This window comes from Vicugna pacos, chromosome 7 (genome assembly GCF_048564905.1).
Source record: "Vicugna pacos chromosome 7, VicPac4, whole genome shotgun sequence".
Classification (NCBI taxonomy): domain Eukaryota; kingdom Metazoa; phylum Chordata; class Mammalia; order Artiodactyla; family Camelidae; genus Vicugna; species Vicugna pacos.
This window is the reverse complement of record NC_132993.1, coordinates 17,245,726-17,269,788: the sequence shown is the minus strand read 5'-3', so window position 1 is coordinate 17,269,788 and position 24,063 is coordinate 17,245,726. Positions and strand designations below refer to the sequence as shown.

Genomic DNA, 24,063 nt, shown 5'->3' with positions numbered 1-24,063 from the left:
GTACTTAAAGAGACCTTTCTCTCTCTTCTCTTAGTCACTTTGTGTTCTTAGACTTCATACCTGTCACATCAAGCCCTTCAAAGTAATACCTTTCAAACTTTGGGGGTACTTAGATTGAAGCACATCTCTGAGTATGAAGACAATAACAGCATTTAACAATACTATTTCTTCCAAATGAACTAGTGTATTTATACACTAATCACTTCCAATAGCCTGGGCTCCATCGTAGGCCATTTTACAGGAAAAATAAGATTGATGAGCTCAATCTGTTTTCAGCTTGATGCTTTTTTGCACCATAAATCTGCCATTCAGCTGGCCAGAGATCATCAGAAGACTCCTGACCAGTCAAACATCCGTGTTAGGTCAGTACTGAGGTGGGTTCATCTGATTAGAGAACTCTACCACATTCTGTCATCCTTCATAGCAGTCTTGCTTTATTTTAACAAGAGCTGTTGAACAAACTACTGGGCAAAGAGCAGAATCTTCTGCAATCTGAAACTTGAGTGAGGAGAGAAACCTTATTGTCGGTTTTAATCACGGGTGATGAACCAGCACAGACACTTAGTTGAAACAGTACAGATAGCATGGACAGTTACTCAGCTGTACCAATGCCCAAATGCTTCTGCCCTCACCATCACCTGTTACATCTAATAATGCTTCCTTAATGATAGAAACAGACAAGGCCACCCCTAGAGGACTTGGGGAGGTCTGACGTTGGTGCGAAATGGTTATTCTAGAGAACAAAATACTCAAACTTCCTCTGTGTGCTACCCATCGTAAACCCCCTCCCCAACCAACACACACACACATTCACATTTTCTTTTAAATAGTAATTTAAAAATAGAACAACAGTGAGCATTAGGGTACAGACTCCTTGGAAAACAGTCCACTAGTTCCTCAAAATTTTAAGATGGATTTACCACATGACCTAGCAGGTCAAATTCTCGGTATATACTGAAGAGAAAACATATGTACACACAAAATTTGAACACAGTGGCATTGTTGATAGTAGCCAACAAGTGGAACTACCCAAATGTTCATCAGCTGATAAATAGCTGAACTAAATGTGGTATATATGTATACTGGAATATTATTCAACCATAGAAAATGATGAAGTACTATACTGACAAATGCTCCAACATGGATGAACTTTGAAAAGATTTTGCTAAGAAACCAGACACACAGGGAGTAAGGTTGGGGACTCCAGCTTAGACACATGAGAATCTCTGCCACTAAAATACATTTAATAGATTCAAGATAATGAAAACTGGGAAATCCATTAAAGAGTGGAAAGAGAAAAAAGAATCAATGCAATCTTCTTATGTAGCCTTAAAGTGAATTGGAGGATAATGTCACTAAGATAGGAATGTTCCTCAAAGATGGTCAATTAAACTTCCCTTGTGCCTTATTGATCAACCATTTAAAAATATGCAGACAGTGACTGTGGATCCTTTGCTAATTGGCTCATATCTTACCTTTTGCTCTTCATAGAGCATGTCATTTCAGACTCCATTACAGAAACACGCAGTACTATTACTGATGGAACTTTCTTTGACTTAAACTTATGGAAGAGCTCCAGGTGAACACATTTTACTGATGGCTTAGGATATTATTTACCTCAAAAATTGTTACTGCACTTTTCTTTGTTCCTTTTCATCCCATCCTCCAAAACCTCTTTTAAAAAAACACTTTTAATTGATTGTTAGGGAGATAATTAAGGAACTGGTTTTTTTCCTTATGTTTTTTAAAACCAAGGGACCACCCCAAAATAATAGATGATAAATTTCACTTGTTCTTTAGGAGCTAGAATGTATTCAATTCTTGAACTACAGAATGTTGATTTTTATTTCTCTGTAAGAATTATTTCACAGTCTTTAACCAAAAAAATCTTTGATAGATTGTCTTATTTGAAACAGACCTCAGATGAGTTACTTGCTTCCTAGCAGCCTGTTCATATTGAAATTTGCAGAAGATGTAAGATAACTGCACGTGCACATCCTATATGGTTTGTACTTCACAACATGTGCTATGTGTCTTTCTCACAGTAGCTCATCATTAGGCAGACCCTAATTTAGATGATCTTTCCCTACATTATACCTTCTACCTGTGAGTGACTCTAGGGGGAACCAAAAGAAACTTCCCTTTTTCCTCTGGGCTGAGATTCTTGGAATTTCCTTTATTTCTTTGGTTCCTTAGTCTTAATCCCCGTCCCAAACTTTGCTGCTGCCTAATTCTTTAACTACCTAACATCAAACTTAACTGCTCCCCCAATGGCACCCCGCACCCCCGACACACACATTCACCACTCTTATTTCTAATTCAGGGGAGGGCTTCTGGTGCTTGTGACCCCAGGGAAAGTGAGGATGGATATGGTTCTAAGTATGTCCTTCTCTGTTACTGCCCGTTCCTTTCACATCTGTTCTCACTGTCACTTCAGCCTCGAATGCTCTTTGACCTTGTAGAGACCCTTGAGTGCCAGCTTCCACTGTTTTCGTTCAAGCCCTTTTCAAAGTTCATTTCTTTTTTTAATCAAGCCTTGACCTATGTGTGGTTAATCACCTGAATTTTTTTCTTACTAGAATCTTCAACTTTCCCCCCCTTGTTCTTCTCATACACCAGCTGGTAAATCCATAACTCTGGCTCTCAGAGTCTCTCTTCTACACACTTACTTTTTCTCTAGAATATTCCATAATTACATGGTGTTGCTGTAAATTCCAGTTATTTCATCTCACCTCAGTTCTCGGGAGTATAGAAGGATTATCAAGGAATCCTTCATCAGTGTTTTTTTCTCCAATTTCTTTGAAAGATTAGTTCACTTCAGCACCACTCACCTTAAGCCTACACCCCTCCAAGGAAGCATGAGTTGACTTACCCTAATTCTTTGCTTCTTCATGTCACCCTCAGGCACTCATTTTGTGTGATAGAAGTAAGTACTCTGACAGATTGTTCGGGGGAACGTTTTTGTTTATTAGATTGTTTTGGTTTGTTTTTGGATCCTGACGAAGGAACAGTGTTGAGCAAGTGACATGGTTTTTCTCTACCACAGAGGTGGGAAGGTTCAGTCAGCTCCTAACAGTTGTTGTGGCGGCTTTGAACACAAAAGGATTCTGTTACTTGGCACTGAATGCGAGTGCTTATAAGAGGAATGAGTGGCATCCTGAGTGATACATGGCATCCTTATTGTATTACAATTTTTGAGTACCGAAAGAACCCACGAACATCACTTACTTTTCTCATGGGGTTTGCTATGTTCATATTAAGTTACAGATGGTTGAAGGTCAGAGGAGGGAGGATGTTTTTCATGAGTATTAGCCCAAAATTCATGCTCAGGATTTTCAAGAATGACAGAGGACATCAGAAGTAGAGACAAGGGTATGGTATAATTGAAATTCGCTAAGAGAGTGGAACATAAGCATCCTTACAAAAAAAATAATAAAGATGTGAGGTTCTGGATGTGGTAATTAACTAGATGGGAGGAATCCTTTCACAGTGGGTATGCATATCAAGTCATCACAATGTACACTTTAAATATCTTACAGTTTTATTATTTATACCTCAAAAAAACTGAAAGGAAAAGGAAATACAGACAAGGTTTTAAGTTTAAAAAAGAAAAAGAAGAAAATCAACTTCATTTACCCACTTCGACAGCTCATTTTATTATGAGATCTTGAAGACTTTTCAAAACTGTATTTTTCCTCATCTTCCCTTTTTCCTTTGTTGCTAAAATTAAAAAACCATAAGACATGGAATGGGCCTCAAATGAGTAGACATGTTGAACTGACCTGTACTAAAAGTAAAGGAAGCATCAAAGAAGGGCTGTTAGAATTTTTTAGTTAAAAGGAGAAACAGAAAAAAAAAAAAAAGGAGCTTCTTTCAGTGTTTGAGATATTAATACAAGCAAACTATCCAGGTTCTCTCCCTCAAAGTCCCAACTCTTTCTTTCTGCTTTCATGTTCTCGGACCACCAAGGAGCCGATAGTTTGGATTTGGATGGGTCATTATATCCTCTACTGGCTCTTCCACAGAGATGGGGGAAAGTAGAGTTCCACTTCTTGCTGCTGCCTGACTGTATTAGAAAGTGTTATTTCTGGCCTCGGTTGGACCATTAAATGTGTAGAAATATTGTCTTCACGATGGCTTTATCCATAGAATGTTTTTCTTAAGCTTCACTTACATTTTTGTTCAAAAAGGCATTTTGTGCATTGACTTGGATAACTAACTGCGGTTTTTAGTGTTTCTTACATGGAAAATGCATTTTATGTGTCAGACCACTGTAAAATCAGGGTTTACAACTCTCTGTTTTAGAATTTTCCTGTATCACCATTGACATCATTTTATTGAACCTATGAGTTTCTTGGGACCATACATATTAAGCACATTGCAGTATAATAGTTGGGAAAAAAAATCGAATCCTGAATCTACCATGTGTGTGACCTTGAGCAAGACGCATCCCCCCAACCCCCCTGTGAGCCTTCATTTCTGTATCTCTGTTAGGTAATAATATTACAGGGATATTATTAGGATTAAGCGAATGCCAGTACCAGATTCCTAGTCAGTGTTCAGTAAACATCAATCCCCTTTCCCACTCTTGACCTTCTTCCTACACCCTGTGTAGTAGTTTATGCCTGTCTTAATTACAGTACAACATTAGCGGTACCCAGGAATAAAATACAATTGAGCAATGAGATACAGGCAAGCCATTTACTTCTCTTATGGTGGGAATAACTAATTTGTTTCTATTTGGGAGATTGTCTTCTGTAAATATCTTAATCAATATACTTTTCCAGCACTTTATTGAAACATATTTCTCAGTGAGCATAGTTTATGCAAAACACAACTGCTATTTGTTCCTATGTGGTTTGTACTTAGAATTCACTTGGTCTGAAAGAGATATGCTTTATCATTTTCTTTTGTTTATTTGCTTATTCATTTCTTTAATTTAACTATACTTGATTTACAATATTGTGTTAGTTTCAGGCGTACAGCAAAGTGATTCAGTTATATACGTATTTTTAAATTTTCCATTATTACAAGGTATTAAATACATGTCCCGTGCTCTATATGCTTATTCATGTATCTATTTAACAAACATTTACCAAATGCTTATTAGATGACAGAAATTATTGTAGGCAGAAGGGTTACATCTATGAACAACAGTGTGTGCAAAGTATTGTTATTAACAGTTAGACACAAAGTAAGAGTTGAGTCCAAAAGATGATCTTTTACTCAAAGAGGCTTGTTGCCTGGATTTTCTAACCAGATCCAATAGCAATAGACTATCATCACCAATCCTGATTTGCTTGACTTGCATGTAATAGTAAGTCATTTGAGGGTAAGGATAAGTATTTTATCTTTGTTTTCTTCTTAATCTAGCACCGAGCACCAAGCTCATGCACAGACCCTGGTTACAAGTTTGATGGGTGGTAGCAGCAGCAACAGCGCTAAGTCATCATGATAATTTGTGCTTTAAGAAGCAGCTCTTGCTAAATACATAATCTTAATTAAAAAAAAAAGAACACCTCTGGCAAGGTGAGAGCTGTGAATCAGGGGACTCTTAGACCATTTAGCTTGCTCCGAGAGCCAATTAAAGACCCTATTTATTGACACAGTCAGGAATTCCATATTCATGGTACTGTGTACATTTTCATAATCCTTAGAGAGTATTTATGAAGCAAAATATTTGCTGTAAAAAAGTTCACCTTCACTGTGATTCTTTTCTACGTGGAAAAGCCAACTTTAAATCCAGAACATATTAAAAAACAGTGCTTTCTGTGGCTCCACAAAAGTGGCTGTCTGATTCTATACTATTTTTATCTAAGCACTTAGGACAAAGCATTCATAATTTTAATATCTATACCTTTAATGTTGATTGTTTTTAATTGAAAAATTAGGAGAAAGACTAATTTCCTTCTGTCAGGCTGTAAGTGTTCTCAGCAATTTTTTTTAACTTTCACTGCAATGATATTGCCCCCCCCAAATCAGACAGATGTGTTGTAATTGGTCTCATTAATGGTATTGACTAGTACAGTGTTGCCTAAAGTAGCAAGGACAATGTTTTTTTAATTTGAACCTTCTGTTTTTCAGTTGAGGTTTCAGTGATGTGTGTGGGGGGTGTGTGTGTGTATACGTGTGGTCAGTTAGATTCTTAACTGCTCAGTGAATCTAAAGGGAAAAGTAAACAACCATTTATCTGAGATGTGCTAGGTGCCCAACAGTACTGAATGCCCTCGAGGACAGAGTTTTCCTTAAACGTTACCATAAGTCTCTGAGTTTATTGCAGTCAGTGTTTTACAAATGGGAAAGTTGAGGCTCATAGAATTTAAATATTTTTGTCACACTTTTACTATTACTACTAAGTACAGATCTGGGGTCTGACACAGAACTTTCTGATTGTTCCCACGGTACCGTAGTCCTCTTAGCAAGAACATTCCTTTCCACTTCTTTCTGAGGCTTTGGTTTTCTGTTTCTGTCTTATTAGCATGACTATATTCATTACAAATGATACCAAATTCTAGCTGGGAAGAAGAATCAAGGAATAAATAAGTTAGAAATACTAATTATAAGTGAATAAATTCTAAAAGAAGGGCCTAGCCTGCGAGCGCTATGATGGTCTCACCCCCGCTGTCATTGGTTGGACTTGGTGCCTTTGGCCGGTCACCTGAGGGAGCCTGTCAGCCACTGTCTTCATTGTTAGGAGCAAGAAATATGACTGGGACATTTCTTCCCCACCTTTCTGCACAATATGTGTTCTACTTACAATACTGTGGTCAGTTCCCCTTTCTTTCCAGCCATCCATCATCATTCACCGTTTTCTCTGGTGCCTGTCACCTGGCCTCTGATAGCCGGGATTAGACTGTGAGCATAATGAATGAAGGGGAGGGAGATGCACCAGCCCTTTCCGTTATGTTCTCAGGATTGAGCAAGGATTGTTCTTTAAGAACTTTCATGACAGCGTCTCCTAGTTTACTGAATTACTGGAAGGCACGTGCAGAGAGGCGAGTTTTGTTTCTCACCCAGAATATTGAAATGTTGGAATAAACCTCAGAGGATAGAGACTCCAGACCATAAGGTTTTGGCCATGGCCTTTACTTTTGGTTCTGACAGCTTTATTTTCAAGAATATTTTCATTGTTTATTAATAATTTAGTGAGCTAGGTTTGGACTTCTAGTCTGTAAAGAGGATATCGCGTCAAATGCAGTGTTGGTGGCACTTGGTAATGGGACCGAGAATATACAGGGTTCCTGTCAGTGGAATTTTGGAGTGGGTGATTTAGAGAGGGGAGTTTTTTTTTTTAATAATTCTGCCGAGATTTTACTTTTTAATTAGTTTAACCCTACTGTGTAACTCGGTAATGGTTTTTATGTAGCTAACAGGGATTTAGGATAAGTGAAATGCTTAATGCACTGCCTTCGTGCCTTTATTTTCACAGCCAGATCTTCCTCTCACATTTCTAGTGGCCACTGTGCCTTACTTCTGGTATCTCTGTTCCCCACAAGATTCTCATCAATAAATGTTGACGAAGCACACCTACCACCTGTGAGGCCTTGGGGACACCACGAGAATCGTTGACATTGGTCAGCGTCTTGGCAGTTTACCAGAGACTTTTATGTATACTTTCTCATCTAATTCTAATAACATTCTACTAAGTTAGAATGAAGGTTATTGTTTCTTCCTACCTTCATTCAACAAATGCATGCTTTTTATAAGTACTTTCCAGAAACTTACATTCCAAGTGGGGAAAATGTTACGGAAGAATTTTGACAATAGCAGAAGAGACCTGTGTTAAGGATATATGGGTTATTGTATAAAAAGTCACTGTTAATGGAATTGTGGACATCAGGAGAGGGGCATTCAACAGTTTAGGGCTAAACCTGGGCCCTAAAGGAATGGTAGGAGGGGAGAGGGCTCCCCAGATAGAGCCCAATGTGACTGAGGCATTGAGGTGGTCCTGCATATAATGCATGAAGTGTGCAGGAAGGTATAACTTTGACCTGGGTTAATCAGGTCTGTATTTAATCACTGAGTACCTAAAATCAGAGAACGTCAGAATTTTAGAAATCATTAGAGTTCATATAGTCCAACTCACATTTGTCTTTAAAAGATATGCTCACCCTGAGTAGATTAGTGCGTTATTTTTTTGTGTGGATGTGTTTATTTCATAGGAAGTCATTTATGTTGTTCCTGGAGTGCGAAATGTACCTGGTTTCTTCCACCTATAGGCCCATTTCCTTGGTGATTCAGTTTTGACTCCATGTTATATGATCTTAGAAAGAGAGGTGCTAATAAAGAAATTTTCATCCTTTTTTTTTCAATCTATAACCACACCTTGTGACCTTTGGAAGAGGATTTTTATTAGAGGAGTAGTTTGTGTTGTAGTCTAGATGCTCTCCTTTGTTTTCCTTTAAACTGACTAAAACCACTGACTTGGCAGAACACTTAATAACTCCAATGCAAATGTAATAATACACGATGGATTTTTTTTCCAGATGAGAACAAACAGCTCATGATTTTGAATCAAGAGCTGTACGTACTATTGTATTTTCTATTTTTCTTAAGAAAAACCATCCTTTGATTAGTTGATGGAAACAACTGATCCGAATGGGATTTGTCTAGACTCTGGTGCCCCTGGGAAGACTCGATGATCCGGCCTATTTTCTAAAGCTTCACATGTTTTTATCAGTCAGTTTCCAAGATACCTCAGAGACCATTCAGACAGATAATAAATCAGGTGAGATTTAGTTATGTTTGATATCATGCAAAGAACTACAATGAAAAAGAAATTGTTTGATTTAGAAAAAAATGCAGTATTGTAAGTGTAGATTGTTAGGGTTTTGAGGAAGCCTGTGATACAGCACGGCCTCTCCTGTCAGAGCTCTGACACTATTAAGAAATAATACGAGTAGGTAGATGGCAGGTGAAATACCACTTCTGTGTTGAGATCGGCTGGACTGAGATGTAGCCTCATTTGAGAGCAAAATGTGTTTGCTAACCAAACATCGAAATTAGACAAATTGACTCACTCCTTTACAGAAGGTGCTGGACGACTTCATCTTTCTCTGACAAAGTGGGATGTTTGTTGCTAAACTTGGGGAGACAGCACTCACTTTGTACAGACATTCTGGTTCCTAAAGTGGAATAAGAGAGTTGCTGAGCTGGGGATGCCCAGTTTTTCCTTCTAGATTTTATTAAAGAAATTATACTTCACTTCACCTGAGAGAGTGAACGATGGAGAGAAGCCAGACATTACTTGAATTGAGCTTCGTTTTAATGAAAAGAAGCACGAAGGGTGGGGGGACAGGGAAGCATTTCTCCCATTAGCCTCAAATGTACGTTTTTTCATGTTCTAAACTGTCTGAAAGTAGGATGTGTGTTAAATCAACAATATCTTAATGGCTGTCCACTGAGAGATAGTCATAATGAACTATTTTTGCTTCAGTATGTGTGAGCTGAGTGGTTATTCTTCATACCTTGATCCTTCTGTATTTGAATTAGTGAACCTCTTAAGGACCATTTGAAGAAAGAGTGTGACTGTTGGTTGGCTTCTTAAAACTTCTTAAAACTTCTAATAGCATCAAGAACATAGTAACATAAACCTTGCAGATTGGGTTTCAGCACCTTGGAATAAAATACTGAGTGCACTCTTTTAAGAAATCCACTCAGTGACACTGTTTTGAAAACAAAGATAGTGACAACTCTGAGCCAGTCAGAAGAGTTGGACTCTGAATATTACGTGATTTAAGAATGGCTTAACCAATTTATTTTTCTTATATTTCCTTATTAAATGTGTATGGGAGATTTATGCTAAACATCTGTTTATTAAAAAAGCTTTTAGAAGCCCTTAAATAAATCTGTTTATAAATACAGGCTTGGACACCCGTGAATTGCACTTTTTCCTTCTTTTGAAAGTTTCTTGTGTCGTACTGTCCAAGGTAGACGCTGGTGACTAGAGATGAAATTTAACCTTAACTGGGTTATAGCCTTGCATTATTTGTTTAAATATACCATTATTCTTACTGTGCTTCTGCATCCTTCATCTAGAGTGGAAGTGCAAACCGTTTATTTAAAGAGGAAGACTGGATCAGGTCATTCAAAATAATTTTGTAAATATTGAGAGCAGTTGTTTCCAAAGATGATCTTCATGATGACAGTCTAACATACATCTAATGGGCTTGGTTTCTTTCTTTGCAAAAGTTCTAATAAGCTAATCTCTCTCTTCTCTTGTTTCTGATAGGGGGTCCTGATGACAACTTAATTGAAGGTGGGGGAACAAAATTTGTCTGCAAACCTGGAGCCAGAAATATTACCATCATATTCCATCCTTTACTAAGGTAAGCCAGATCCTCTGTACTCACTGAAGATCAATATTTTCATTATTTATGTTGATGTACTGAATGCCAATAGGTCAGTCAGATTGAAAGAAGTCATAAAAAGAACTTGTTCCATTTCGTAGGGCCTCACTATCAAAGTTTGTCAATAGAAAAATAATATCAGCTGTACTAAGTAGTTACTTGCTCTCAGGAGTAATACTTCATACATTTATTGGATTTTTCTTTTTTTCCTATTCCCTGCCCCTCTCCTTATCACTGTCCCTCCCATCCCGTCCTTAACTATTCCAGGGGTTGACAAACTATGGCCCACAAAAGAAATCTGGCCTGTCCCTTGTTTTTGTAAATGAATTTTTATTGACACAGTCATGGTCAACCATTTATGAATTGCCTATGGCTGTTTTGGTGCTATCATTGCAGAGCTGAATGTTTCTAGCAAAACCCATATGGTCCACAAAACCTAAAATATTTACTTATTGGGCCTTTACAGGAAAAAATTGCAGACCCATGGTCTGTCTCACTGATTTATGCTAATGACTCAGATGTCCTTTGAGAATTGGCAGGTCTCTGAACAAACATGATTTATAGAAACTAAAAGATATTATATTGATCAAATATATGGTTTTATATATTGAAGGATAACTTGATGGTGACTAGAATGAAATTTATTAAAATGCAGTTTATTGTGATACTATGATTTAAGACAATAAGAATCCGTGATACTTCTGTTAGGGGAGAAAAAAACAACTTCTAAGCTCCAAATACCTTTAAAAGGGTACTTTTTTGAATGGTTCACGGGAGGGGAATTGTTATTCAGTGGATCTAAAGCTTCAATTTTACAAGATGAAAAAGTCCTAGAGGTCTGGACTCATGTAGTTCACACTACTGTGCTGTATACCTACAAAAGTTTAAGAAATGGTAAATTATATGTTACGTGTTTTTGAGCACAACTTTTTGGGGTACTTTTTAGGCACAGAATATAATATAATACTAATTGTACATTTTCTCTATAATGAACTAGTATTTTGTTTTGCTGTATCTTTACACAATGGACCAGAAACTCTGGGGTTCATTAATAGGTACCTTGGATCACCACATTAACTTTCTCAGTAACTTCTATAATACTTGAGGCATTTAGAATAACAGTTAAATAAATGCTGCTGAATTGGCCAGAGATAGTACTGAATATACTTTTCCAAAACATAAGCAGTTTATTGCTGAGATTATCCTACCTTCTCCTTAATGAACACTTAGTGAACTGAAATCAGTAGAACTAGTTCACTGCAAATCCCTTATTTAGGTAACCAGTTTTAAAAATTATACTGGCATACCTTACCCAATTAGTTATATTTGTATTTTTGTATTTAAAAGTTGAACTACAAAAATACCTGACTTTCACACAATTAAAAATAAGAGATTTTTGAAGAAACATCACTAACCTTAAAAAAATGTTTTAGCAAACATTTGTAGTAAGTAAATTCATGTGAGTTAAGAATCATGGAATTAAGAGAATTAAAACTATTCCTCTGTGAATTTAGCTGACTATGTATAAGTATAATTCTTTACATATACGTATATATAGATAAAATAAGTAAATTACAACATACAGAATTTCTAAATTAACAGTGCTCATATATATTAACTGACTGTGGTAATTAGCTAATTACTTACACTCTTTCAATTCCAATTGATTTCTACTTAGTTAGTGTTGCTAATTGTTAGGAAAACGGGAAGATAGCTTATCATTACGGGCATCTTCTGACCTAGATTTAGTGCTATAATTTACTGCCAAGTTACACTATGGCTTCAATAAATAGAATCTTTATGTTTACACTTGTTCTTAACTATGGAGTAAACCCTTTGGAAGCTTTTTTTTTTAAAGCAGTGTTGTCAATAACCACTTTTCAGGGGATTTTTTCCTCCTTCAACTTTTTCTTTTTTAACGCAAAGTTAGGAGAATGGGAAAAAAAACATACTTACCACACACTTAGTAAAATGCATTTCTGGTGATATACTGGTGAAGTTTAATGTATTACAATTCTTGACGATTCTTTTTACTGTTGCATTTATGCTGCTTCACTGGAGAGTTGTTTTAAGACTTGATAACACTCCTACTAGTTTGGCTCACTTGTTTGGTCTCTACTTTTATTCAATATTTTGGTTTATTATTGATTAGAACTGGATAAAATTTTGTTGCATGATATAAAGTTGATCATTCATTCTTTCGCTGTGTAACTCTTGAGTAGAAGTCACAAGACTTCTGTGGTCTGCAGGGTAAGTTAATTCCTTCCTAAGCAGGTGATCATTATAGACTTTACATTAGCCTTTGGGTTAAATTGTAACCTTGCTTCTCAAGCTCATTATAGAGCCTCAACTGAAAACCCATAATGGGTTTATGGAACTTCAAATGACTAAGATCTTTTAATGGTTTGGGTTTTTTTTTTTTTTAAATTTCAGTTTTTACACTTAAGCATTAGCTGATTATTGGATTTATTGTTCCTTTTCAAGTTTGGAAGTTTAGTTTTGATAGTGACAAGAATCTGTGCATTTTCATACTAGTATATTTCATTTTTTACTATTATCATAAGAATTTCTCATTTCTTTTGTAGTCATTCATTTATTCCTAATCAACACTTTTTTTTGAGGTGTTTATTACACACTTATGATGAGTGTTTACCTTTGGATGTGGACTCTTGTTTAGAAATAGTCAGTTTTATTTTTAATGGGATTTTATAAATAAAGTATGTAGAGATATCATTTTCCATCCTTTGAAATGTCCCCTTGTTTTTGGTTTTCCATGCTAGTTGAAAATGAATGTGATTTAGCATTTTATTATTTAAAAGACAGTATAACACAGTGGGAGAGGCAGTGTAGAAGAATGGAAAGACAGAGAAAAAAGTACAAATTTTGAAGTAAAAAATGGAAACCGGAAGTTATCTAGGTTCAAATCTAGGTTCCTTTACTTCAGTTTTACTCACTGGTTATTGGACTCTGATTCTATACCACGTCCTGAGGAAACCAAAAGAATATGATCAAACCCTTGCTTAAATGTACTCACTTGGTAGCTGTGTGAGTGACAAAAATTAAGAAGCTTGAAAACACCAATTATTGGAGAGGATGTGGATCAATGGGATCTCTTATACCCAGTGTGTAAACTGGTACAGCCTCTATTGAAGCCAGTTTGCCATTATTGAGCAGTGAGCAGTCACACATCCTGTTACCCAGTGGTCTGCCTCCTGATGTGCTTCTGCTTGTATGGAGTGACTCACATTATTTTTCCATCCCAATTTTCTTTCTCTAATTGATTATAATAATTATTCTTTATACCGTATATTCAAAAAGTGAGTTTGGATGGGACTTACCACAAGTTGGCTTTTATCACAGCCAACACCTATTTAGACATTGTGTCATTGTTTTCTTACACTGTCTCTCAGCGAACTCAACATTTCTGTGTTGAAAGGGAAAAGCCCTCAAGTGTGTGGGTCCTTTATTTTTTGTTGCTGTTGTTTGCCTTTGTCTGGCAACACTTGTATTCTGTCTTCCTGAAACTTTGTATGTGGCTTTTCTATACTTCATTTGCTTAAAAATACTCTTTTCATAATTTTTATTCAAATGACAGTGCCTCCTTTGCATCCTAAAGATTTTCCACATTGGAAGCTCTGAATTACTCTGCTAAGAAGACCACATGGCAGATTCCCATTATACTGTTTCATATATTCTTACTGTTGTTCTTACTGTCCTTCTATAAAATCATTGCACAAGGTCCCAGATCTGGTACCCTTGTAAACTCACGCTTGTGGTTTTCCCACAAGCACGGCAGTCCCATCACTAGGAAATCACACAAGGTTCTAGAGGCAAATATACTACTGACTTCTGATTTGTTCACTACCCATTAACCATGCTGGCCCCTTGCTTGTTTAATGCTTTTCTGTACTATTTTCTCTTTCTAGGTAAGAAGCCAGCAAATTGTCTCTTGGAGTGACATTTAGAAAGATGATTTATAGTATTCCTTATCTTGTTTGCTTTACGTAGCATAACAAGACATTGTGTGCAATAAAACCTTTAATGTAAGCTTTTGATAAGAGGTCATCTAATCAGTTTTTCTCCAAGTGGGTCTAAATGAACAACAGCGTACTGATGTAGAAAGATTTCTAGCCGTGCCTGGGTAGATTCTGAAATACTTTCACCAAAATACAGTCCCTGAAAATGATAGGGCTAATACCTTTTTCCCCTCCACTGATACATTTGCTGTTTTGTAGTTTATCTGGAAATATTCAAGAGGAATGGATGAATTCACTCTAATTTTGTGGGATTTTATTTTATAGGCCTTGATTTGGGAGAACAGAAGGAAGATATATTAATGTTGAAGCTTGAATGGCGTATTTCCTTTCTTTTGTCTAGGTCTGACATGCATTTAGATTCTTTTACAAAAATTACTTTTTAAAGAAACAAAATTTTGGGCAGGGAGGTAATTAGGTTTATTTATTTTTTTAATGGAGGTACTGGGGATTGAACCCAGGACCTCCTGCATCCTAAACATGCACTCTGTATCCCTTGTGCTATACTCCTCCCCACCCAAAATTACTGTTTTTGAATAATTACATCATGGTAAATATTAACCGTGATCTAAATATAAATACACCTGTACCAACAAAGTGTGCATTTTATTGAGATATCAACCACAATTTGATATATAGTAAATTTTTAGTTACAATTAATATATAATCTAGTCATTTCAGGAAATTTGAAATTATTTTGTGGCTGCTATTTGTGCGGTTTTAGGGGAGGGGAGTGAGAATTTATTTTTCCTTTTTTTTTTGTTTATTATTCTTTATTCTTTAAAAGCCTAAGAACAGGACTGATATTATGCCTTACATTTGTTGATACAGTTCTTTAATATAGCAAAAAATAAGTGACAACAAAAATTATTCCTTTAAAATCTAAATGATTGCAACATCTCAGTAAAGCATTTAGAAAACAATCTAAAGCTTTATCCACCCCCCCTTTTATCACATGCCTTTTTCATGACACATATTTATTACACATTTATTAATTGCATGCATTCTGGGACACTTAGGCACACTGGGGAGGAGTGTTATAAGGTGTTACTATTGAAAACAAAGTCCTATACTTGACTGTTGCATCCATCATCTCACATGTGTAGATTTTTGATTTTAAAGGTGAAATCATCAAAGAAAGGTGATGGGATTTAATACAGCCCATCATTGCATGAGAAACAAAAATTCCCAGTGTTCAGAGCTAGGACAAGTCGGAAATGAGGACACAGGAGTCTAGAGAAGTCTTGTCACTGTGTTCTCACATAGCCTCTTTCTCTTCTAACAAGAACACTAGCCTTATTGGATTGGAGTCCCACCCTTATGACCTCATTTAACCATAATTATCTACTGCAGGGAATATACTTTGAATTTTGCAATTAGAACAAACTTGGGAAATTGATTTATTAAATGACTTACTTAATCATTCTTTTGGCACTAGAGCCATTATTTCAGTGGAAAGGAGTTTTGTGTATTGCATGATGGAGATGATGGACCACTGAAATAGGGCTGGGGGATGTGTAGGAGACCACTTTTTAGTCTTTGATGTTGGCCAAATCCCTATGTGTCTTAGTTTTCTGTATCTATAAAATAGAAGAGTTGGTGGGTCTGGATTTTGCTTTCTGTCTTCAAGTCTGTAATATTGTGACTGGGAAATGCTTTTATAATATTTAGGGACTCCAAAGGCTTGACATTTAAAATTTAAAAGTCCAAATGACAGTGATTTTTTGTTTTGTTTCATATTTTTCTCACTTGCTTCAACTAGCTTTCAAAAGGCATTTGGCTCTTTAGGGTAATGAACACTTTGCATTGATGAAGGACGTTTCTTACGAGACAATTGAAGAACAGATGTTTGCAGTCTTGGGGTGACTTGGCAGAGGTAAGAGGCTGGAGAAATAGTGGATGACAATGGTATTTGAAGTTGCAAAAATGTCACTCATGCTTGCTCTGTTGACCCCAGCCAGAATATTGAATATCCGGGCTGTGAGCATTTTTCACTATTTATTTTCAGCCACAGTTCATTAAATCAGGGAGCAGTTAAAGGCTTCCTGGGTAAAACCAAAAATGAAGTATTTATTGGTCAGTAAGGAGTGGGCTGGCATTTAGGTCGGATAGGAAGATGAAACTTTCTTGACAGCCTGCGCCTTGGTGATAGGCAGTATCTCTCTGGGTGGCTGTGTGCCTTTCTTCAGGCAAACAGCCGTGGGAACAACAAGTAATTGTAATCATACCGTTTAATCATATTTGTCTGTACTTATAGAGAAGAATAACTTCTTAAAGTTAATCCTGTCAGATGTAGAAACTGCCAGCTAGCAGCAGTATAGGGAACTGTTTCACAGTTATTCATGGCCTGATTGTGAATGAAACAGCCTTGAAATGCCTGTGAAGGCTAAGAAGTGCTTGGAGGTCAGGAAGTAGCTGAAACCGCACCTGGAGCAGTAAAAGGCTCCAGAATTGATCATGCCATTAACATGCTCCTAAAAGCAGTATTCCTAAGTTGATGACAACGGGTGATAAACACTAACATTTTTTGTTTTACTAATTATAAGACTTGTAATATCATGTGTTGACAATACTGGTTGATCAAAGATATAAAAAATTGTTATAGTTAAGCATAATGAAAATCTGTTCATCCAGTTCATAAAATTTATTGAGCACTTACTTTCTGCCAAGTCTTCTCCATCTAGTAATGAGTAAATGGAATTTAGTCTAGTGGGAAAATCAGAGAATAAAAATGGAAACCAGTATACTTGGAAAACAGTATTAGGGAGTGATCGTTTTATGCAGAGCAACGAAGATTTTGGAATTTGATAGTGACTGGTGGTGGTGAAGGAACTCTATTTTAGATGCAATGAACTGGAAAGGCTAGTCTAAGAATGTGACATTTGATTAGGCTTGAAGTGTGGGAGGACACCTTGTGAGTATCTTAGGGGGAGAGGGACCTGGGCAGGGGTCATTGTAGGTGCAAAGGAAGCAGATGAATATATTCAAGAAGCAGTGGACAGACTAAGGTGAACAGGGGGATGTTTATTGCTGGTGCACATGTTGGGGCAGAGGAGTAAGAAATTTGTACACAGGATGGGTAAAAGGTAACAATTTTTCCTTTTTTATTTCAACCGCAAGGAAGGCATTGTATTTAGATACATAAGAAACTTTTGGGATTTGATCTGAAACTTCCACAGCCTCCTGAAGGCTTAGAGAGAACCTGATAGAATGGCTGTCAGTAAAAACTGTTTTCTGAGACTTCATCTTGCTGTAGTTTGAATGCTCAGTAAGCCCTCTTTTTAAGGTGAAGTCATTAACGCTCCTCTATTTGGTACAGTGAAAGTTCTCTGTCCACCCTAACAATTAGGTCTCCTGAAATGGAAAATAAATCTTATAGCCCACTTTGACAGTATTAGCCAAAGATATTGAACAATTGTTACTCTGCCATTAGCCTATCAAGATGTTATGAAGGAGGTAGTCCTGTGTGACATTCCAGATAAATGAAAGTTTTTAAATGGTTGTGAGCTATATATTTTTCTCTTAAAAATTTTTTTGATGAACTGCTTTGCAGAAAGCCTGTGGTTGGTTTGTTTAGTTTCTTTGTAATAAGCTTTGCCAACAAATCTAACAGTTATTTATAGAAAATAATTCTGGGAAAATCACTTAACTACATATGAATTATATATATTGTTAGTCTAAACCTGCTTGAGCAGAAAATATCTTTTCAACTTTTTCTGGTACTAACTTGCTTATTAAGTGAATTAATTTGGTAAGACTATTTTAGGTCTTAAACTCCAAATCTGCGTTCCTGTAACATCCTGGATTTCTGCCCTTTGGAATCTTTCCTTTCTCAAATCTTTTCCTAATGTTACTTCTACAGTTAAGGGAGACTGGTAGTTCAGATGTGTCTTCTCTATGAATGAGGTATACAATAAATATTTGTTTAAAGAATTAAGAGGTAACTTACAGGAGTGCTTAGCAAACATTTGTTGATATGAAATGAATGTTTTTCCATCAGATATCAATAAAAATATATAGGAAATTTTGTTTAGTAATGATATGGAAATGAATCAATCTTTCTTTTGTACCTAAAAATGGTACACAATTCTTTTTAACATCATTTTACAGCTGTTGTAACTATAAAGCGTTTGTTAAAAGGTAAACTATAGAAACGTCAAGGTGGTGAATTTAGAAATCTACCTTTTTTTCCAAAATAGCATTGATCTTAAACTACTACTCTTTTAACTAGCCTCCTATTTTGTTTTTAATAGTTATTTATTAGAAACTTAGATACATCTTCCTTTCACCTTTTCTCTTATTACTACATTGAAAGCTTATGGTTGCATAAAGTAACTTTTACCTTATTATTCTTTCATGAATTATGGGAGCCCCTTTCAAGATTATAAAACCTTTTCTAATAAAGGAAACCTTGCTTTAAAAGCTTTCTTATGTAGCTCCTTGTTCTGTTTCTGTTGGATTTTTTTTTCACTTTTATTTAAAAGGGTACCATAGCCCCTGGATTATTTCTTGATATTAAATAAATAGGTAGTATGTGTGTGTTGGGGGGGTGATTTGAAAAAGGAATTTAAGTTTGATTATTTACAGTAACCGTGAATGTCACAAACTGAAATAATCCTTCTGTAGTTCTTTTCCTTGAGAAGGGCATAAAAGTAGGCAGGCCCACCCCTGTCAGCTTGACGGGTGCATTGGTATTTGGCGGAATATTATTCTGAGTGTTCCCAGGTATGTGATATTTTTGTACGGATACATGTTTGTTCTTAATGAGCTAAAGCTTATATAGACATTTTGAAAGATGCTGGTGATTAGACAGTCTAGCAAATAACACTGTAGATCATACATTATTCATGCATGGGAGGAAGTGTGGCTGCCCTATTGCATTTTTATGAAACACAATGGTTTTTTTCCCCCTGTCCTCAGAATTATGAAAAATACTGCTATCTTCTCAGACTGTCTGACCTGTGAAGGCCTGTGAAACACTTGGGTGGTGGTATGTTTAGATTGCAAACCCCACATTTCAGTCTCTGCTTTTGAATTTATATGATAAGTGTTAAATGCTTTTAATCTTCAAACTAAGTAACTTTTGGAGATTATAAAAATTTTCTTTTCAAAGCTTTTCTTTTACTTTTGTATTTTCAAAATATGTTGTATGATATATGGCTGAATACCAATCGCAACTGACTGGCAATTTTATATTACTGAGTGAAACGGAGAGCCAGTCAAGCTTCCAACCCACATGTCCATGCACGTTTCAGCGACAGTGGCAAGAGAGGTAAGACAAGCCAGTCTAGTTAGCCGAAAAATACAGGAAAGAAACAGCAGGGAGAACTGAAAGTGCTAATGCAAAACAGAAGTTTTGATACCTATTTTCAAATATATGAATGTCTGTCACTTAAAAGAGATAAAGCAGTTCTGGTTTTTGTTGTTTCATAAGCCTGGATTAGAAGTAATTAGGTGGTGTTAAAGAGATTCAACTCTACATAATGAGAATTTTCTAACGAGTAAGGCAATCCAGAAACAGGAAAGTTATCCTTGGAAAGACAGTATCCTTCCTGGAGAAGCTTAATCAGAAGATGAATTCAAGATGCAGTTAACAAGATGCTGAATTGTCAGGTCTACACATTTTTTAAATCTATGATTGTAAGTCTTTATTAAGTCTTTATTTACACTCTGCAGTTTCAGAACTCTGGATAGAAACGGTTCTTCTATTCTTGCTCATTTGAGTTGCTTTTTTATACTTGAGTTTAATGCTGGCGATGATCACTGACCAGGTCAAGGTGTTATAGTTGACATCTGTGTCATTACAGCTTTGATTTCCTTCTTTCTGACACAGGGTTAAGAGAGAAACTTGGGTCATGGCTGTATATAGAACAGTTTTTAGAAGAACTCACCCATCTCTATAATGGAGTCCTTCTAGTCTCTGTGTTTTTTCCTTCTCTGCTCCTGTTTTTATATTTTTTCCCCTGTACCAGTACCTAGTACATGTGATTGTAAGTTAACCGTCTCAGTGACTCTTAAGGCAAAAGGAAAGCATGCTTGCTTCTGTGGTACAGCTAATACGGAACTAAAACTGTATTTTCAGCTAAGCCTAAAATCATCATGACTGCTGCAGTGATTTGGACTTAGGTTTAAGCTGATATTTTAGTTGGTGATTTTTTATCATTATCAATTAAATTTTATCATTATCAATTAACATTATTGGGAGCTTACTTATAAAAGACTGTAGAGGAGATTCTTTTCAGTGCAAAATGTTTGCATAATTTGTGTGCTGCTTTTTATGTATTCTGAACATGTATTTGTCTTGGACTGTAGTAGCCAAAATATGCTTATTCAGCATTCAGTGAAATATGTTTATGTCCAGCCAGAGGCACGTTCATATCTGATTTTAAATCCTAAATTGATAATGTCATTTGGTATCAGAAATAACATAGGAATACCTAGTGGTAAAATACAGTCCCCACAGTGTTTCCCTTTAATAACTTACCTTCCTCCAGGGGTTAGCTATACGTGGTTTCTCTGTATGATTTGGAAGATTATTCTACCATTCCCCTTGCCTATCAGGAAACACACACACCCTATTCATTTTGTTCTCTTATTTCTGCTTCGCCTACTTTGTTACAGGGCTCTTCCTTGGTCATTTTCCACTTTCTTACTTTCAGTAATTATCATTTGAACATTTATTTAATCATTAATATTGCCTACTTTTTTTTAAGTAATTCATACCACAAGTGAAATATTTTCCATTTTCATTTAATTTTCCTTTTAATTTTAAAAACAAACAAACAGAAAGAAACCTCAAACTCAGCACAGTATTTTTTCTTTGAGACTTTGGTGTTTAGTAAGTGAGAAAGGAGAGTTCTTTGATTCAAGCGAGAGGAACAAGAACAGCCAGGTTGAAAGAATCCAGGTGGAGGTATTATAAAAGAAGATTTAATTTTTAATTACCTTCATTTTGTTTTTTGGTAAGAGCAGTGATTTTGAACTTGGGAATGCTGGGTTTTTCCTTTCCTTTCTTTTGCAATTGAAATAGATACTGGTGTTTTTAATGTCCTCAAGTAGTTTTCAGTACTTGGGGAAGAATGTTAATTATTTGGTGATTATTATTGTCAAAGTCATTGAGCGTTCTTTAAAGCCTATTCCTGTAAGCTTTCACATGGTAAATAGGTAAGAAAATAATTTGATTCACAACAAGTAGAAAGAAGTGTAATGCCATAAAGTTTCTAGGATATTGCTCTAGTGAAAAAATGCTGAATATTTGACTTAGTTGGGCTTGATGAATTCAAAATCTAGAAATATTTTAAAAGCTAATCTGTTTTTGTGCATTTTTATGGAGATGTGACATACATTAACATGTCTAAATTTTTACATATAGTTACATATATTCATATATTTGTATGAATTTTTATGTACATATATACAAATGTAACCACAACCCAGGTTAAGATATGAAACATCGATATAGATCATTTTCGATCCCCCAGTAGACTTCCTCCTATTGACAGTTGATATCCTTCCCTAAGAGGTGGTCACTATTCTTATTTCTATCATTATAGATAGATTTTTACCTATGCTTGAACTTCATCTAAATGGAATACTACAATAAGTCCTCTCTAGTGTCAGGCTGCTTTGGTGCAGCATGTCTGTGTCTGTGTCGGTTACTGTGTTATTGGGAGTAGCAGCGGTGGTTGGTTCCTTTATGTTAGTCATTGTATCAGTATGCCACTGAAATTTTCAGTTACAAAAACAATATTTAATTATTGTTTTGGGATCAATGAGAACTTCTTAGGATTTTATGGTCCTAAGAGCTCCTTACAATTTAAACTTCTTTAAAACACCTTTTCCAGAAGTCTTTTGATTTCCTAACTTGTGTGAACAAGGAACCTTTCAAGCAAGGAAGAGAGATCTAGGGGAGCTGGGGCCTGGTCTAGCTAGGCGGTGAGCCACAGTGCCCAGAAGCCAGACTTCCTAGATGATGAATTTAGACTGTGTCCTGCAGCTTGGAATTAAAAGCCTGGGAAGTTAAAATTAATTGGCTCTGTATTTCCCAGACTTTGGGATTTATGAATCAATCAATGAAAAAGTAATTGGACCCAACATAGGTTTCCAGTTTTATTAAAGAACAAAAACTTCAATGCTAGGAAAAGTAAAAAAAAAAAAAAATTATTACTTCAGAATTAAGAATTAACCTTTTTCCAAGAAAGATGGTTGGAAACTAAGTCAACATTCTTATGCATGTATCAATATGTAGGCTAGTGTTTGGAAACAGCAAGAGGGAGGGGAGAAGTGTGACATGCGGGAGTAGCCAAGAGCCAGCGGGATGTAGTAATATCGCAGGAAGCCATGAGCAGGCCTGAGCCTAGCTGAGAGGCTCACCATGATTGTGGTGAGTAGGTAAATCATGTGGTTCTGGTCCATAATGGACGGCCAGTAAAACTGTTTCGAGGAAATGAGCAACGAATTATTGGTAAGTGGGTGGGCGGGTTGTAAAAGTGCAAAATAAGCATGATGGGTATTAAATATTCTTTTAGGAGGTCTTGGGAATCTTGCATTTTAATTCTTGCATGTTAAGAGGTTGGTGTTTTTAACCTCTTTATCCTCCCTTGGGTTTATTGTTAATTATAGTTATTCATTGCCTTCATTTTAGCTACTTGGTGATTAGCATATATAGTCCATGCAGTCACATTTGTCACAGCCACTTCGTCTTCTGTATTTTAATCCACCTGCAGCCTCTCCTGTGGCCACTGGAACTCCCTGTCAGCACCGATTCCTGCCACCCACAGGGAGCTCTCCCACTCGGCCCAGCTCAGGGCGCTGCATGAGCAAAGCCAGCCATATCTCGTTTGCCTATGTTATTTACTTTTTAAAATGTAAGAGTGGAAATAAGAATAGCAAAGAAAACTGTATGAAAAGAGGCCACAAAATCCATTCTGTAAAGTGAACTTAGAAATGTTGAGTGGGTTTGATAGAGGTGCATCAATGCTCAGAGATGCATCTGAGTAAATCTGCAGTTCTTTCTTATTTTGAAGCTTTCAAGATAATTGAAATAAGGATTGCACTGAAGAATCAAAAGGACCCAACATCCTTTTCTGAAAGTTGGAAGCCCTCTACTTTATAAGCCTTAATTCATTACATTTTCTTTTTCACGTTTTTGACTGACATGTTGATTTTTCAAGATGCACCTCTGATGTTCAATAGAAGTTGACTGTACTTAAACTGAATTTTCAGGGGTGAATTCTTCAATGTAGTCATGTTTTTCTGTTAATTACTATTTATTCATTGATTGAGTTTTTTTCACTAAGTATTTATTGAGAGTTTACTGTGTGCCAGACATTACTCTTGCCTTTAGAGACCTTTTGTTCCTTATTAAAGTATCCTGGTGATTTGAGAATAAAAAGGTCCCCGACAAAGAAGTCTGTTCTTCCGCCAGTGCTGCATTTTCTTAATTTTTCTTCTTTACCTCAGGCATTTATTGTAGAGGCACATCTCATTGGATCCCTTTTCTTTTTTCAGAGCTATTATCTCTTCTAGTCTTAATTCCATTTCCTTCCCTGCCCTCTGGGGTGTTGTTTATTTTGTTGTTGTTGGATCCTGTCTTTCCTCTTTAGTCTTTCCCTCTCTACTGGCTCCTTCCCTGGGACCTATAGATATGCTTAACCTTGCCTATCTTATAAAATCTTTTT

The 24,063-nt window shown here is 36.2% G+C and overlaps 1 protein-coding gene across 1 annotated transcript in view; it reads left to right on the top strand.

Annotated features, from left to right (window-relative positions):
* Positions 1-24,063, top strand: part of EXOC4 (exocyst complex component 4) — a 685,089-nt gene that overhangs the window by 288,472 nt on the left and 372,554 nt on the right. The window contains exon 10 of the mRNA XM_006216779.4: positions 10,232-10,328. Within this exon, the coding sequence (XP_006216841.1) occupies positions 10,232-10,328 (97 nt within the window). The remainder of the gene's footprint in view (positions 1-10,231; positions 10,329-24,063) is intronic.